The 15787-nt window shown below is 54.4% G+C and overlaps 2 protein-coding genes across 2 annotated transcripts in view; both read left to right on the top strand.

The window, feature by feature from the left end:
* The first annotated feature begins 605 nt into the window (after positions 1–605).
* Positions 606–7049, top strand: LOC145339113 (uncharacterized). The gene is made up of 2 exons (XM_080183552.1): positions 606–641; positions 6201–7049. The coding sequence occupies exons 1-2, from the start codon at positions 606–608 to the stop codon at positions 7047–7049; spliced, it is 885 nt and encodes a 294-aa protein (XP_080039678.1).
* Positions 7050–13326: 6277 nt separating this feature from the next.
* Positions 13327–15787, top strand: part of taf6l (TAF6-like RNA polymerase II, p300/CBP-associated factor (PCAF)-associated factor) — a 7271-nt gene continuing 4810 nt past the window's right edge. Inside the window, exons 1-4 of the mRNA XM_080183553.1 lie at positions 13327–14249; positions 14378–14464; positions 14853–15003; positions 15095–15145. Of these exons, the coding sequence (XP_080039679.1) occupies positions 14103–14249; positions 14378–14464; positions 14853–15003; positions 15095–15145 (436 nt within the window). The 5' untranslated portion in view covers positions 13327–14102. The remainder of the gene's footprint in view (positions 14250–14377; positions 14465–14852; positions 15004–15094; positions 15146–15787) is intronic.

The following is a 15787-nucleotide window of genomic DNA, read 5'->3' as shown; positions in this document are numbered from 1 at the left end:
TGATGCAATAATAGTGACTGCCCCCCCCTCCCCGTCGCTATAAATAGTTGTGAGTCCGAGGCGGACAGTCAAAGGCAGGCCGCATTATGGAGGGAGGAGGTGGTAGCATGGTGACGCTGCCCCTTTAAGAGAGAGGTAGCGAGCGAGGCAGGGAGTGCCCCTTTAAGAGAGAGAGAGAGCTCCAGCCGCCGCGCGGACAGAACGCGCTGTTGCCAATTGTTGCCTTTCCGGCTCCCTTGGCTCCGCCCCTTTCCTCCCCCTGCCCCGCCCCCGCCCGCCCCCTAACTCAAGTGGACCTGCCGCAGCCAGTGCGCCTGCACCTCCCGCCCCCCTGTCCCTCAGCGGCGCCAGCGCGGCGGCGCTGCCGCTGATTGGCTGGATTTGAATCCGGCCCCGCCCCTGTCCCTCCTCCCCGGCCCCGCCCCCTGGAGTTTTCTGGCGCGCACCCTGGCCCCGCCCTCTGGGGGAATCCTCCCCCGCGCTGGATACATTTCCCAGTGTAACAACTGGCTGCAGAGCCTGAGCCCCAGGGACAGATAGGGAGACATACAGGGAGACACAGAGCCTGCACCCTCGACACGCTGCAACTTCAGGAAGGAGCCGATATGAACGGTGCCAGTCTGCAAGAACTTCTGCTCCAGGTAAAACTCAGGCAGGGAATCCTCAACTTTAAGAATGTCCCAGCTCAGAGGGATTCCCAATATTGGGAATGTCCCAGCTCAGGGATTCCCAACTTTGGGAATGTCGTAGCTCAGAGGGATTCCCAACATTGGGAATGTCCCAGCTCAGAGGGATTCCCAACATTGGGAATGACCCAGCTCAGAGGGATTCCCAACATTGGGAACGTCCCAGCTCAGAGGGATTCCCAACATTGGGAACGTCCCAGCTCAGAGGGATTCCCAACATTGGGAATGTTCCCACATGTTGTTCCCCTATACTTGCAAGCAACTGCCAAACACACACTAAGCACCCCTCCCCTGCAATTTACCTATCCTTGCCTTAAAAACATTCAATGAGGTAGCCTCAACTGCTTCACTGGGCAGGGAATTCCACAGATTCACAACCCGTTGTGTGAAGAGGTTCCTCCTCAACTCAGTCCTAAATCTGCTCCCCCTTATTTTGAGGCCATGCCCCCTAGTTCTAGTTTCACCCGCCAGTGGAAACAACTTCCCTGCTTCTATCTTACCTATTCCCTTCATAATCTTATATGTTTCTATAATATCTCCCCTCATTCTTCTGAATTCCAATGAGTATAGCCCCAGTCTACTCAGTCTCTCCTCATGAGCCAACCCTCTCAGCTCCGGAATCAACCTAGTGAATCTCCTCTGCACCCCTTCCAGTGCCAGTATATCCTTTCTCAAGTAAGGAGACCAAAACTGTACCCAGTACTCCAGGTGTGGCCTCACGAGCATCTTATTCAGCTGCAACATAACCTCGCTGTTTTTAAACTCCATCCCTCTCGCAATGAAGGACAAAATTCCATTTGCCTTCATAATTACCTGCTGCACCTACAAACCAACTCCTTGAGATTCCTGCACAAGGACACCCAGATCCCTCTGCACAGCAGTATGCTGCAATTTTTTACCATTTACCCTAATTACGCAGCAATCTCCCCTTCCCAGTTTTTCCCTCGTAATTACACTGGGCGACACGGTGGTATAGTGGTTAGCACTGCTGCCTCACAATGCCAGGTTCAATTCCAGCCTCGGCTCACCCAGCGAGTGGTTTGGATCTGGAATGCACTGTCTGAGAGTGTGGTGGAGACAGATTCACACAGTGAATGGCTAGGATCTGGAATGCACTGTCTGAGAGTGTGGTGGAGACAGATTCACACAGCGAGTGGTTTGGATCTGGAATATGCTGTCTGAGAGTGTGGTGGAGACAGATTCACACAGTGAGTGGTTTGGATCTGGAATATGCTGTCTGAGAGTGTGGTGGAGACAGATTCACACAGCGAGTGGTTTGGATCTGGAATATGCTGTCTGAGAGTGTGGTGCAGGCAGATTCACACAGGGAGTGGTTAGGATCTGGAATATGCTGTCTGAGAGTGTGGTGCAGGCAGATTCACACAGGGAGTGGTTAGGATCTGGAATGCACTGTCTGAGAGTGTGGTGGAGACAGATTCACACAGCGAGTGGTTAGGATCCAAGATTGGCAGGGTGGTTAATAGCGAGCTGGTTACAGGCTAAAGGAAGGTATAGATGGTTGGTCAGATGGGCAGAGCAGTGGCAGATGTTGTTTAACCCTGATAAGTGTGAGGTGATGGGTGTGTGAACCTTCTAGAGAATGTCAATATATCGATGGAGGAAGTATTGGGTGTCCTAAATTGCATTAAGGTAGACAAGTCCCCGGAGCCGGATGGGATCAATTTCAGGTTACTGTGGGAGCCGAGGGGAGACGTAGCTGGGGTCTTAACCGATATCTTCACATCCTCAGTGACCACAGGCGAGGTTCCGGAGGACTGGGGAATAGCCAATGTTGTTCCCTTGTTTAAGAAAGGAAGCAGGGATAATCCAGGAAATTATAGGCCAGTGAGCCTGATGTCAGTGATGGGGAAGCTTTTGGAGAAGATACTGAAGGACAGGATAGATGCACATTCGGAGGAAAATGGATTAGTTAGTGACGGGCAATATGGTTTTGTACAGGGGAAGGTGACGCCTCGCCAATCTGATTGAGTTTTTTTGTGGAAGTGATGAAGATGATTGACGAGGGAAGGGCAGTGGATGTGGTTTATATGGACTTTGACAAGGTCCCTCATGGCAGGCTGGTACAGAAGATGAGGTCACGTGGGACCCACAGTGAACTAGCAAGGGTGGATCTGGCTCGGTCATAGAACACAGACTAACAGTGCGGGATGTGAAGGTTATGTGGATTGGCCATGATAAATTGCCCCTTAATGTCAGGGGGATTAGCAGGGTACGTGTGATTACAGGATCTGTACTGCAGGCTCAATGGGCTGAATGGCCTCCTTCTGCACATGAGAGATTCTATGTTTTCTGAATGGAGATCTGTGACCAGTGGTGTTCCACAGGGATCAGTGCTGGGACCCGTGTGGTTAGTAATATGTATCGAGGATTTCAGAACTCAGTATTTGGGGGGCAGTGGGATAATCGGACAAAGTCAGCATGGATTTACAAAAGGGAAATCGCGCTTGATGAACCTATTTGAAATTATTTGAGGATGTAACCAGTAGAGTTGACCGAGGGGAACCAGTGGATGTGGTTTATTTAGACTTTCAGAAGGGTTTTGACAAGTTCTCACATGACAGACTAGTGTGTAAAGTTAAGGCATGTGGGATTGCGGGGAATGTCTCGAGATGGATAGAAAGCTGGTTAGCAGATAGGAAACAAAGAGTTGGCATAAATGGGTCTCTTTCTGATGGTCAGTCAGTGACTAGTGAGGTTCAGGGCTCTGTGCTGGGACCCCAAACTGTTCAAGGTATATATAAATGATTTGGAAGAGGGAACCGCATGTATTATCTCCAAATTTTCAGATGATACACAGTTGGGTGGGAGGGGGAGCTGTGAGGAGGATGCAGAGATGCTCCAGTGTGATGTGCACAGGCTGAGTATGTGGGTACCTGCATGGCAGATGCAGTATAATGTGGATAAATGTGAGGTTATCCACTTTGGGAGCAATTACAGGAAGATAGATTATTACTGGAATGGGTGTAAATTGAGAGAGGGGGATACTCAGCGAGACCTTGGAGTCCTGGTGTATCAGTCACTGAGAGTAAGCGCGCAGGTACAGCAGGCAGTAAAGAAGGGAAATGGTATGTTGGCCTCAGAGCGAGAGGATTTGAGTACGGGCATAGGGATGTTTTGCTGCAATTATATAGGGCGTTGGTGAGGCCACACCTGGAATATTGTATGCAGTTTTGGTGTCCTTATCTGAGAAAGGATGTTCTTGCTCTAGAGGGAGTACAGCAAAGATTTATCAGGCTGATTCCTGGGATGGCTGGTCAGCCACAGGAGGAGAGACTAAGTCAGTTACGATTATATTCACTGGAGTTTAGAAAAGTGAGAGGGGATCTCACAGAAACTTACAAAATTCTAACAGGGTTAGACAGAATAGATTTAGAAAGAATGTTCCCCATGGTGGGGGGAGTCCAGAACTAGGGGGTCATAGTTTGAGGATAAGGGGTAAACCTTTTAGAACTGAGGTGAGGAGAAATTTCTTCACCCAGACAGCGGTGGGATTCACTCCCACAGAAAGTAGTTGAGGTCAAAACATTGTGTGATTTCAGGAAGAAATTAGATATCGCTCTTGGGGCTAAAGGGATCGAGGGATATGGGGGGGAATCAGGATATTGAATTTGAAGATCAGCCGTGATCAGATGGCTTCAGGCCATCAAGGGATGGAGTTTAAAAACAGCGAGGTTATGTTGCAGCTGAATAAGGTGCTGGTGAGGCCACACCTGGAGTACTGTGTACAGTTTTGGTCTCCTTACTTGAGAAAGGATATACTGGCACTGGAGGGGGTGCAGAGGAGATTCACTCGGGTGATTCCGGAGCTGAGAGGGTTGGATTATGAGGAGAGACTGAGAAGACTGGGGCTATACTGATTGGAATTCAGAAGAATGAGGGGAAATCTTGTAGAAACATATAAGTTTATGAAGGGAATCGATAAGATAGAAGCAGGGAGGTTGTTTCCACTGGTGGGTGAAACTAGAACTAGGGGGCATGGCCTCAAAATAAGGGGGAGCAGATTTAGGACTGAGTTGAGGAGGAACTTCTTCACCCAAAGGGTTGTGAACCTGTGGAATTCCCTGCCCAGTTGAGGCTCCCTCATTGAATGTTTTTAAGGCAAGGATAGATAGATTTTTGAACAGTAAAGGAATTAAGGGTTATGGTGAGCGGGCGGGTAAGTGGAGCTGAGTCCACAGAAAGATCAGCCATGATCTTATTGAATGGCGGAGCAGGATCGAGGGGACAGATGGCCGACTCCTGTTCCTATGTCCTTACGGATAGTTGGAGTCTTTTTCCCAGGATAGAAATGTCAATTATTTGGGGATAGAGGTTTAAGGTTAAAAAGGGTGAAAGTTTAAAGGAGATGTGAGAGGCAGGTTTTATTTTACACAGAGGGTGGTAAGTGCCTGGAACTCGCTGCCAGCAGAGGTGGGAGAAGCAGATACAATAACACCATTTAAAATATACCTCGATAGGCAGCAAACAGGGGCATACGGACCGTGTAGAGGCAAAAGGCCTTTAGAAAGGTGTCATGTGTCAGCCTAGGCTTGGTGGGCCGAAGGGCCTGTTCCTGGTTGAGGGGTCAATCACCAGGGGGCAGGGTTTTAGGGTGCGGGGCAGGAGATTCAGAGGGGATTTGAGGAAACGTTTATTCGCTCAGAGGGTGGTGGGAATCTGGAATGCGCTGCCTGGGAAGGTAGTGGAGGCTGGAAACCTTACAACCTTTAAAAAGTATTTGGATAAGGACGTGAAATATCAAAACATTCAGGGGTATGGGACAAGTGCAGGAAAGTGGGATGAGTGGGACTTCAGTGGTAGTTATTGTAGGTGCAGACTCGATGGGCCGAAGGGCCTTTTCTGCACTTTACAGATCTGACCCTCAGCACTGTCAGAGTGTGTGGTGGAGACAGATTCACACAGCGAGTGGTTCGGATCTGGAATGTACTGTCTGAGAATGTGGTGGGTCAGGTGCGGCGCTCCCTCGGCGCGGCGCGGCGCTCCCTCGGCACTGCGTGGAGCTGGATCCAGTGATTTTGATGTTCGACTTAACCCCGGGATGTTTGGACTCGTCAAAAGAGGGATTGAGTTAATCAGGGAGGGGCCCCAGGCTGTGCGGGTTAGGTGGATTGGAGATGCCTAATTGCTCCTTATGGTCGGGGGTGGGGGTGGGTGCTCGATGGGCTGAGTGGCCTTCTCCTGCACTGTAGGGATTCTGAAAGAGGCTGGAGATAGCTAGAGACAAGATGGGCTGAATGGCCTCTTTTGTGTTTGTGTGAAGTGTCGGGGGGGGTGGGTGCTCGATGGGCTGAGTGGCCTTCTCCTGCACTGTAGGGATTCTGAGAGAGGCTGGAGATAGCTAGAGACAAGATGGGCTGAATGGCCTCTTTTTGTGTTTGTGTGAAGTGCTCACTAACCTCTCTTTTTCTCTCTCCTCCCCCCTCCTCCATCCCTCCCCCTCCTCCGTCCCTCCCCTCCCCTCCCCCGTCCCTCCCCTCCCCTCCCCTCCCTCAGAGCTACCCTCCGGACAGTCTGCTGCTCTGCTTTCCGCCCTGGGATTCTGCTCTCCAGCGAGGTCCGTGTCTGCCGCAGGAATTCTCCCTGTCCGCCGCGCTCTGCCCCCAGTTCCGGGTGCTGGGGGGGGCCGCCGCCGCCGCCGCCGCCTCGGGCTTCCGGACCTACCCGCACCTCTACAAGACGGAGCTGTGCCGCCGCTTTGCCGAGTCGGGGGGCTGCAAGTACGGGGAGCGCTGCCAGTTTGCCCACGGCCTCCACGAGCTGCGCCTGCTGCCCCGGCACCCCAAGTACAAGACGGAATACTGCCGCACCTTCCACACGCTGGGCTTCTGCCCCTACCAGAGCCGCTGCCACTTCATCCACGCCGAGGGGGAGCGCCGGGTCCCCCCGCCGCCGCCCCCCCCTCAGACGGACCGCCAACAACAACAACAACAACAACAACAACCCGCCGCCCAGCCCCGGGCTCACTCGCCCGCCTCGGACGGCGTCTCCTCTTCCTCCGCCTCCGAGACCCCGGAGCGTTGCCCCGCCAGCCCCTCCCCCCGGGGGGGCACCGCCGGCACCGGCACCGGCACCGCCTTCGTCGCCGGCCCCGGCATCGCGGAGATGCTGGTGCCCCTCGCCATGAAGCTGCGGGCGCTGGAGGACTCCGAGCCGGCTGGACTGCCCCTCCCCTCCGAGTGCCGGTCCCCCGCCGCCCTGGACTGCGCCCCCGAGCTCCAGGGCCCCGGCCAGGGGGCTGGCGTCCCCCGCCCGGATCCCCCCTCCAGCCCGGATCCCCCCTCCAGCCCGGAAGCAGGAAAACGCCTCCCGGTCTTCAGCCGGATCTCGACCAGAAGCGCCTGAGTCGCCGGTGCGGGGGCGGAGTGGACGCAGCGAGGTTACGGTGACTGCGGCACCACTCGGGACTCTGTCTGGACTGTCTGGCTGTAGGGTAGATGTTAATTATTTTAGTCGGGTCGTTAGTTTCTTAACTTAAAAATGTTGTTAAATATTTGTATTGAGGCTCCTCCCTCCACCCCCCTCCCCCCCTCCCACCTCCCCCCGTCTGATTAAAAGTGAGGAGAGTTGTGTTCATTCCCTCCCCGCTGCTGCCTCTTCTTTACTTTTCTTCCAACTCGAGGTACTGCCCGAGGGAGATGGAGGGAGGAGCGCCTCGGCGAGTGACGGAGGGAGGGAGGGAGGTGGCTGCTGGGAGCAAGAAGTGGAGGGAGGGAGGGTTGGCGGGCCAGAGGGAGAGGAGAGAGGAATCATAGAAACCCTACAGTGCAGAAAGAGGCCCTTCAGCCCATCGAGTCTGCACCGAACACAATCCCACCCAGGCCCTACCCCCCCCCCCCCCCCCATATCCCTACATATTATTATACCCACTAATCCCTCTAACCTACTCGTCCCTGGACACTAAGGGGGCAATTTCTTAGCACGGCCAGTCAACCTAACCCGGGAGGAAACCGGAGCACCCGGAGGAAACCCACGCAGACACGGGGAGAATGTGCAAACTCCACACAGACGGTGACCCGAGCCGGGAGTTGGACCCGGGTCCCCGGCGCTGTGAAGCAGCCGTGCTGACCCGCTGTGCCACCGTGCTGCCCCCGAGGGAGGGAGGGAGGGAGTGAGGGGTGAGCGATGGAGAGAGAAGGAGTGGTGAGGGATGGAGGTGGGGGAGTGAGGGGGAACATTCACAAGTGACGAACCTCATGGCGGATGGGCCCTTTCTCTGTTGGATTCCAGCGATAATGTCTCCCTCCATCCCTCCCCTTCCTTCACTCCACCTTCCTCGCCTCTCCCTCTCCCTTCAATCTTGGAAGGGGGCTGAACGCTGGGACGTGGGGAAGGTATTGACCGATAGGAGGCACAGTGGGTTAGCCCAGCTGCCTCACAGCGCCAGGGGTTCGATTCCCGGCTCAGGTCACTGCCTGTGTGGAGCCTGCACATTCTCCCCGTGTCTGCGTGGGTTTCCTCCGGGTGCTCCGGTTTCCTCCCACACTCCAAAGACGTGCGGGTTAGGTTCTAAATTGCCCCTTTGTGTCAAGGGGACTAGCTAGGGGTAAATGGGGATAGGGCCTGGGTGGGATTGTGGTCGGTGCAGACTCAATGGGCCGGATAGCCTCCTCCTGAACTGTGGGGATTCCCGAACCCATTGGGCTCTGTTGGGGGTTTCAGGGATTGAGTATCTCATATTGCCGTGGTCAGTTTGTGTTTAAAACTGCCCAGAGCGGGGACTGTGTGTGGGGGAGAAGGAAGATTGTGTGTGTGTGTGTGTGTGTGAGAATGGGGGAGGTGTCTGCGTGTGTGGGGGTTCTGTGTGTGAGTGGTTGGTGTGTGTATGGGGGGGGGGGTCACTGTGTGTGTATGTGTGTGTGTGTGTATGGGGAGGGTCAGTCTGTGGGGGCGGGGGGTGTTGGTCTGTGTTGTGTGTGTGTGTGAGGATGGTTTGTGTGATGGATTTACTCCCCCCTCTTTCTCCCCCCCCCCCAGACCCCCTCTGTGCATAAACCCTACCCCAGTGCCATGTTATTCCCCCCCCACCCCCACTTTCCCAGTAAAGCCCTGGGGATGGGGTGGGAGGTAGTGAGGGGAGCCTCTGGCTGTCCGTCCAGTGGTGAGTGGGTCAGTGGGTGCTGTGTTTGTGGTCCTGGTAACTCTGAGCCACCGGCGACCACCTCCAGCCAGCCAGAGTTAGCGCTAAGTTTCAAATGTTGCACGTCGTGACTGATATTTAACATGGTAAAGAAAATCCCACTCGGTCCTGCTGCATCTGTTACTGAGAGACGGAGTAAAGGTGGGTGGGGGAGTGAAGTTGATGAAGATTGCTGGTCTGGTGTTTTGAGTATTCGTTTAAAAATACAATAACTCTGCGACTTGTGTGGAGAGATTGATTTTTAGAATGAAGTGTTTGCCGGGATGCCAGTTTCACTCTCACTCCCTCCGTTTCCAGCGGGGCTGTGACCCCCTTCAGGGTCCTCGTGGGGTTCAGTCTGTGATCTGAGCGATCGGTTTCCGTACTGCCGTTTAAAACCAGCGGTCGATAACCTGGCCCCTCGGCGAATGGGGGTGGGGGGAGCCCCCTCGAACCAGCTCCCGACATTCAGATCGAGGAGGGGGGAGGGTCTGTCTGCTTCTTAACTCCATCTACCTTCCTTGCTTCCCAAACTAGCCCCAACCCCCCTCCCCACCTCCCCTCATCCTCCCAGTCTCCCAACACCAGGTTAAAGTCCCAACAGGTTTATTTGGGACCACGAGCTTCCGGAGGGGAGAGGTGGTTTCACAGACGCAGCACAGATTGTGCAGTTATGTCTCTGTCTGTACACACCGTGTTTGTGAGCCTACCTCTCTGCTGACCTCTGCAGTGCTCCGAAAGCTCGTGGTTCCAAATAAACCTGTTGGGACTTTAACCTGGTGTAGTCAGACTTGTTACCCCAGTCCGACGCCAGCATCCCCACCTCGTGCTGGCCCTCCCAGTTCAAAAGTGCTCAGTTCTCTCTTGAGAGAAGGTTAATGTTTATCTCTGTCTCCGGTGTAACGTTGATGGGGAGCTTTAGTGGCTGACCTTGTCTGTAAACACTAGACCACTCGATGCTGGGGCCCCTCTGCTATCTCTCTCTCTGCTTCATCTGCAGCCAAACCGCCCCCCTCCTCTCTCTCTCTCCCTCCCCGTCAGGGAGAGGGGATAAATCTGAATGTCCCTTCCGTTGTAACGGGGCTTTTTTATAAAGTGTTGAGTTTGCAGGTGAGCAGGATGGAGGATTATTATTGGACTGTTCAGAGTTTTTGCTGATGTTTACTTGACACTGCCGCCCAGCTCGTTTAGTTTCATTTCCCATGGAAGGGATGGACAAGGCAAAACTAAACCCCCCCCCCCACTCCCAAACAGGAGGAAGCTGCGATCATTGGGTCCAATGCACCCCTTAAACTGTTTTAATCCCAACCTAGAGCTAGGAGCAACACAGCGGGTTAGCACTGCTGCCTCACAGCATCAGGGACCCAGGGCAGCACAGTGGGTTAGCACTGCTGCCTCACAGTGCCAGGGACCCAGGGCAGCACGGTGACACAGTGGGTTAGCACTGCTGCCTCACAGCACCAGGGACCCAGGGCAGCACAGTGGGTTAGCACTGCTGCCTCACAGTGCCAGGGACCCAGGGCAGCACGGTGACACAGTGGGTTAGCACTGCTACCTCACAGTGCCAGGGACCCGGGGCAGCATGGTGACACAGTGGGTTAGCACTGCTGCCTCACAGCATCAGGGACCTGGGGCAGCACAGTGACACAGTGGGTTAGCACTGCTGCCTCACAGTGCCAGGGACCCGGGGCAGCATGGTGACACAGTGGGTTAGCACTGCTGCCTCACAGTGCCAGGGACCCGGGGCAGCACAGTGACACAGTGGGTTAGCACTGCTGCCTCACAGTGCCAGGGACCCAGGGCAGCATGGTGACACAGTGGGTGAGCACTGCTGCCTCACAGCTCCAGAGACCTGGGGCAGCATGGTGGCACAGTGGTTAGCACTGCTGCCTGGCAGTGCCAGAGACCTGGGGTGGCACAGTGGGTTAGCACTGCTGCCTCACAGCACCAGGGACCTGGGTTCGATTCCCAGCTCGGGTCACCGTCTGTGTGGAGGCTGCACATTCTCCCCGTGTCTGCGTGGGTTTCCTCCAGGTGCTCCGGTTTCCTCCCAAAGATGTGCAGGTTAGGTGGATTGGGCTGTGCTAAATGAATTACCCCTTAGTGTTGGGGGACTAGCTAGGGTAAATGTGTGGGGGTTATGGGGGATAGGGCCTAGGTTAGATAGTGGTCAGTGCAGACTCGATGGGTCGAATGGCCTCCTGCACTGTGGGAATGATATGATTCTAAAGTCAACCAATGTATCCGAGAGTTCGGGGAGGGGTGAGGTGGGTGTGGGGACACGGGCTGTGTGGGATATTTGGGAGCAGTGGGATTTCCGAGTTGGGACAGCCCCATTGAGGGGCTCTGAGAAATGTTAAGCACACGGCCAGAGTTAGCAGAGAGAGGAGACGCTGGTTCTCTCAGTCGGGGCCAGTTTGTGAAGATACTGGATATGGAGTTCTCTATACTGTGATTTACAGAGTGTCTGAATCAGTCCAGCGGACTGACTGAGTGTGAGAGGGAGTTTTACATTTATATTCTAATGATTAATTTAAAGAAAAGAAATTGTATTTATTGTTAAAGGGGCAGATACTTTTCACTCTGTCCTCCAATCTCTTTCTACCGTTTGGATATTTCCACCACACGTTGAATAAATAAATCGAAAATTCTCCAAATGTCGCACTTTCCGATGCCGGCCTTCGTTCTTGTCACTTGGTGCTGGGCGGGTGGGGGGATTGGAGAGCGGGGTTATTGGGGGGGTATTGGGGTAAGGGGGTTTGGGGCAGTGGGGTGGGAAGGGGGGGGGTTTGGTGTTGGGGTGTGGGGGGCGGGAGGGTTGGACAGGGGGGTTGGGGTGTGGGGGTGGGAGGGGGAATTGGGGCGGGGGGGGTTTGGGGTGGGGTGGTGGGGGGAGGGGGATTGGAGCAGAGGTTGGGGAGCGAGGATTGGGGTGGGAGGAGTGGATTGGAGGGATTTGGGGTGGGGGGTGAGGAGGGATTTGGGTGGGGGGTGAGGGGGGGTTGGGGTGGAGGGTGGATTGGGGGGATTTGGGACTGGGAGATTGGGGCTGGGGGGATTTGGGTGGGGTAGAGAAGGGGGAATTGGGGGAAATTACTGCCCCTCTTGGCTGACAAGGCAACAGGCGAACAGAGATTGAGTTTTCATCATCATAGAACTCCATTCGGCCCATCGAGTCTGCACTGTCTCTCCACCAGGCCCTATCCTCGTAACCCCACATATTTGCCCTAGCTAATTCCCCCTGACGCTAAGGGGCAATTTAATGCAGCCAATCCCCCCAACCTACATACCTTGGGGCTCTGGGGATAGGACGAGGAGTAGGCCTGAGTGCAGTGTTCTGTCAGAGAATCGGTATAAAACGGCCTCCTCCTGCACTGTTGGGTATTCTACAATCGCCATTAGTGCTGAGTATGCTCCTGTTTGAATTGCACTCTGGGGAGGACTGTGGGATGAGTTAGGTGCTATATAAACACAAGTTATCTTGAAATCTGAGTCACCTTCAGTTCCCTTCCCCTCTCTCTCCAGTCCTTATGCCTTTTGTCGTTCACCTGGTTCCCTGGTTTCTGCCAGAGGAACTGGATGAACTCTGGAAAGTGGGATCAGTTTGTGAGATTATAACGGTGAGATTGGGTAACCCTTCCAAAGGGACAGTATAGACGCAATGGGCCGAATGGCCTCTGTAGCAACATGTGAAGTTCTCCCTCTCCAGTTGAATGTATATTTATTAGTCACAAGCAGGCTAACATTAACACTAATGACTGACAGTCCCCTGAGCCACCACACTCTGGCACCTGTTAGGGTTACACTGAAGGAGAATTTAGCAGGGCCAATGCACCCTAACCTGCACATCTTTGGACTGTGGGAGGAAACCAGAGCACCTGGAGGAAACCCACGCAGACACGGGGAGAAAGTACATACTGCGCACAGACAGTGACCCGAGGCTGGAATTGAACCCGGGTCCCTGATGCTGAGAGGCAGCAGTATCACCAGGAGCAGTTGTCTCCCCATCCTCTCCCGTCTTTACCCCCGTCTTGTCCCCCCTCCCCTACCTCACCCCTGTCTCGTCCCGTCTCCCCGCCCCTACCTTACCCCCATCTTGTCTCCCCGCCCCTAGCTGTCCCCGTCTCGTCTCCCCTCCCCTACCTTGCCCCTGTCTCGTCTCCCCTCCCCTACCTTGCCCCCGTCTCGTCTCCCCTACCTTGCCCCGTCTTGTCTCGTCTCCCCTCCCCTACCTTGCCCCGTCTCATCTCCCCTCCCCTAGTGTTGTGTCTCATCTCGTCTCGTCTCGTCTGTTTCCCCTTCCCCACTCATTTGCCCCCAGTGGTGGGGCCCACCCTGTCGTTGGGGTCGTTGCCCTTTTAAATGCTCAGCGCCCAGCCGGAGTCACGTGGTCGGGGGACTGGCAGCCGCTCCGACCAATCAGAGCGCACAGCGGAGCCCCGCCTACCACCCGGAGGCTGCCGATTGGTCAAGCCCCAGAACCCGGAAGCAGTTTCCCTCATCTCCAATCAGAGGCGGGAGAGCAGCTGGTGGCTGGTTAGAGAGGTTAGCACTAGTTAGTGAGGGGTTAACCAGTCAGTGCAGAGGGTTAGGGTCAGTGCTAGTTAACGGGGAGCTGGTGGAAGGTTGGTTAGCTCCAGTTAAAGAAGGGTTGGTTAACTAGCCAGGGCAGAGGGTTAGTAACTAGTTAGAGATGTGTTGGTTACTAGACAATGAAAGGTTTGCCATTACTAGTTAATGAAGAGCTGGTAAACAGTGAAATGTTGATTAATATCAGATGGTACAGGGTTGGTAACTGGTTAGTAAAGGATTGGTTATTAGAGGTTAGGGGGTTGATAATCTGTTAGTGAAAGGTTAATGTATAAGTAGTTAGTGAAGGGTTTGTTGTTACCAGTTAGAGAAACATCAGAACCATTAGTGAAGGGTCAGTTATCACCAGTTAGGTATTACTAGTTAATAATAGTTAGAGAAGGGATAATAACCTGAGGGTCTGTTACTACCCCTTCTCTAACTAGTAATAATCTGGGGGTCTGTTATTACTAGTTAGGGAGTTGTAACTAGAGGATCAGTTATTACTAGTTAGTAAGGAGCTGGTGATATCGGTTGGTGAAAGACCTTTCTATTGAAGACAAGGCGATGTGGAACCTAGTCAGTCAGGATCCGGTTAATGAGCAGTCACAGATGTATCAGTAGTTAGCAGGGCCGGTGATCGAGTGAGTGTTTAGTTAGTGGAGCACTGGGAGTTATTATCAGCCAGCGTGGCCCCTCCACCTGCAGCCATGTCTGAACGGGAGGAGCGTAAGTACGCGGAGATCAGTAAGGAATCGGTGAGGTTAATGGCGGAGAGCGTGGGTTTGGAGATTGGGGATGAGATCAGCTCCCTGCTCGCCCAGGACGTATGTTACAGGCTACGAGAGACCACGCAGGTAAGAGAGAGAGGACTTGCTAACCAGCGGTGAGAGAGATTAACCGGTGAGGGGGGGGTATGGCACCCACCCTGATCGAGGCGGTAACTAGCGGACGGTATAACCAGCTCACTCTCACCCTCTTACAGAACGGTGCCCAGTTTATGAAGCATTCTAAACGCAGGCGTCTGACGGTGGAAGACATTAACCGGGCCCTGCGATGGGCTAATGTGGAGGTAGGTGTGGAGGAACGACTCAGGGGAGGGGTAGTGTAGGGGCACTGAGGCCAACACTGTCAGAGGAACCCTCCCCACCGGACACAGTTAGTGTGCCTGACACAGCGCGGCGCTCCCTCGGCACCGACCCTCCCGCGGTGCGGCGCTCCCTCGGCACCGACCCTCCCGCGGTGCGGCGCTCCCTCGGCACCGACCCTCCCGCGGTGCGGCGCTCCCTCGGCACCGACCCTCCGGCGGTGCGGCGCTCCCTCGGCCCCGGCGGTGCGGCGCTCCCTCGGCACCGACCCTCTGACAGTGGGTGACTCTGTGGGTGTTTTGTGTATCACTCAGTGTTGCCCTCTCTGACAGCCCAGTTGCTCAGGCTCTCTCTCTCTCTGTCTGTCTGCAGCCTGTGTGTGGTTACAGTGCTGCTGATGTGTTACCGTTCCGTGCCGTGAAGGAAGGGGAGCTGTTTGTGGTGGAGGATCGCGAGGTGAACCTGGTGGATCTGGCCCTAGCCACCAGCATCCCAAAGAGCTGCGGAGAGACAGTGGTGCGAGGTAGGGACGCTGGGCTGGAAACTGTAATGAGGGGGAAGCTTGTATCTGTTGCTATCTCTCTAACTCCTGATCTCTGTGTTTGCTTGTCCAGTTCAGGTCTCCTACCTGGACAGCAGAGGGAATCAGGAGTCTCAGGGTGTGGGTGAGTATCCCTCTAGAACCTCAGTTCTTTATTTAAACAGGCAGGTGTCCAGTTTCCCCCTCACCCTGCACCGCACAGATCAATATTCCTCTGCCAGAGAGTTGGACAGAAGAGAATCGAGAATAGAACCAGAGTGGGGGGGTCTTAGAACATGGAACAGTACAGCACAGAGCAGGCCCTTCAGCCCACAGTACTGAACCAAATTAAACTATTCCCTTCTGCCTGCCCTTTTCCCTATCTCTCTATTCCTCGCATATCCCTGTGCTTATCTAAAAGCTCCTTAAATGCCCCCATTGTGTGCGCCTGCACCACCACCTCTGGCAGCGTGTTCCAGACACTCACAGAGAATCCCTACGGTGCAGGAAGAGGCCATTCAGCCCATTGAGTCTGCACCGACCACAGTTCCACCCAGGCCCTATCTCCATTCATTTAACCCTAGTTAGTTCCCCTGACACTGAGGGGCAATTTACCATTTACCAATGCACCCTAACCAGCATGTCTTTCGGACTGTGGGAGGAAACCGGAGCACCCGGAGGAAACCCATGCAGACATGGGGAGAACGTGCAGACTCCACGCAGACAGTGACCCAAGCTGGGAATCGAACCCGGGTCCCTGGCACTGTGAGGCAGCAGTGCTAACCCA

Source organism: Carcharhinus amblyrhynchos, unplaced genomic scaffold, assembly GCF_965287045.1.
Source record: "Carcharhinus amblyrhynchos unplaced genomic scaffold, sCarAmb.v2.hapA chromosome_331, whole genome shotgun sequence".
Taxonomy (NCBI): domain Eukaryota; kingdom Metazoa; phylum Chordata; class Chondrichthyes; order Carcharhiniformes; family Carcharhinidae; genus Carcharhinus; species Carcharhinus amblyrhynchos.
The sequence above is the reverse complement of the archived record's forward strand: the minus strand, read 5'-3'. Positions and strand labels throughout refer to the sequence as shown.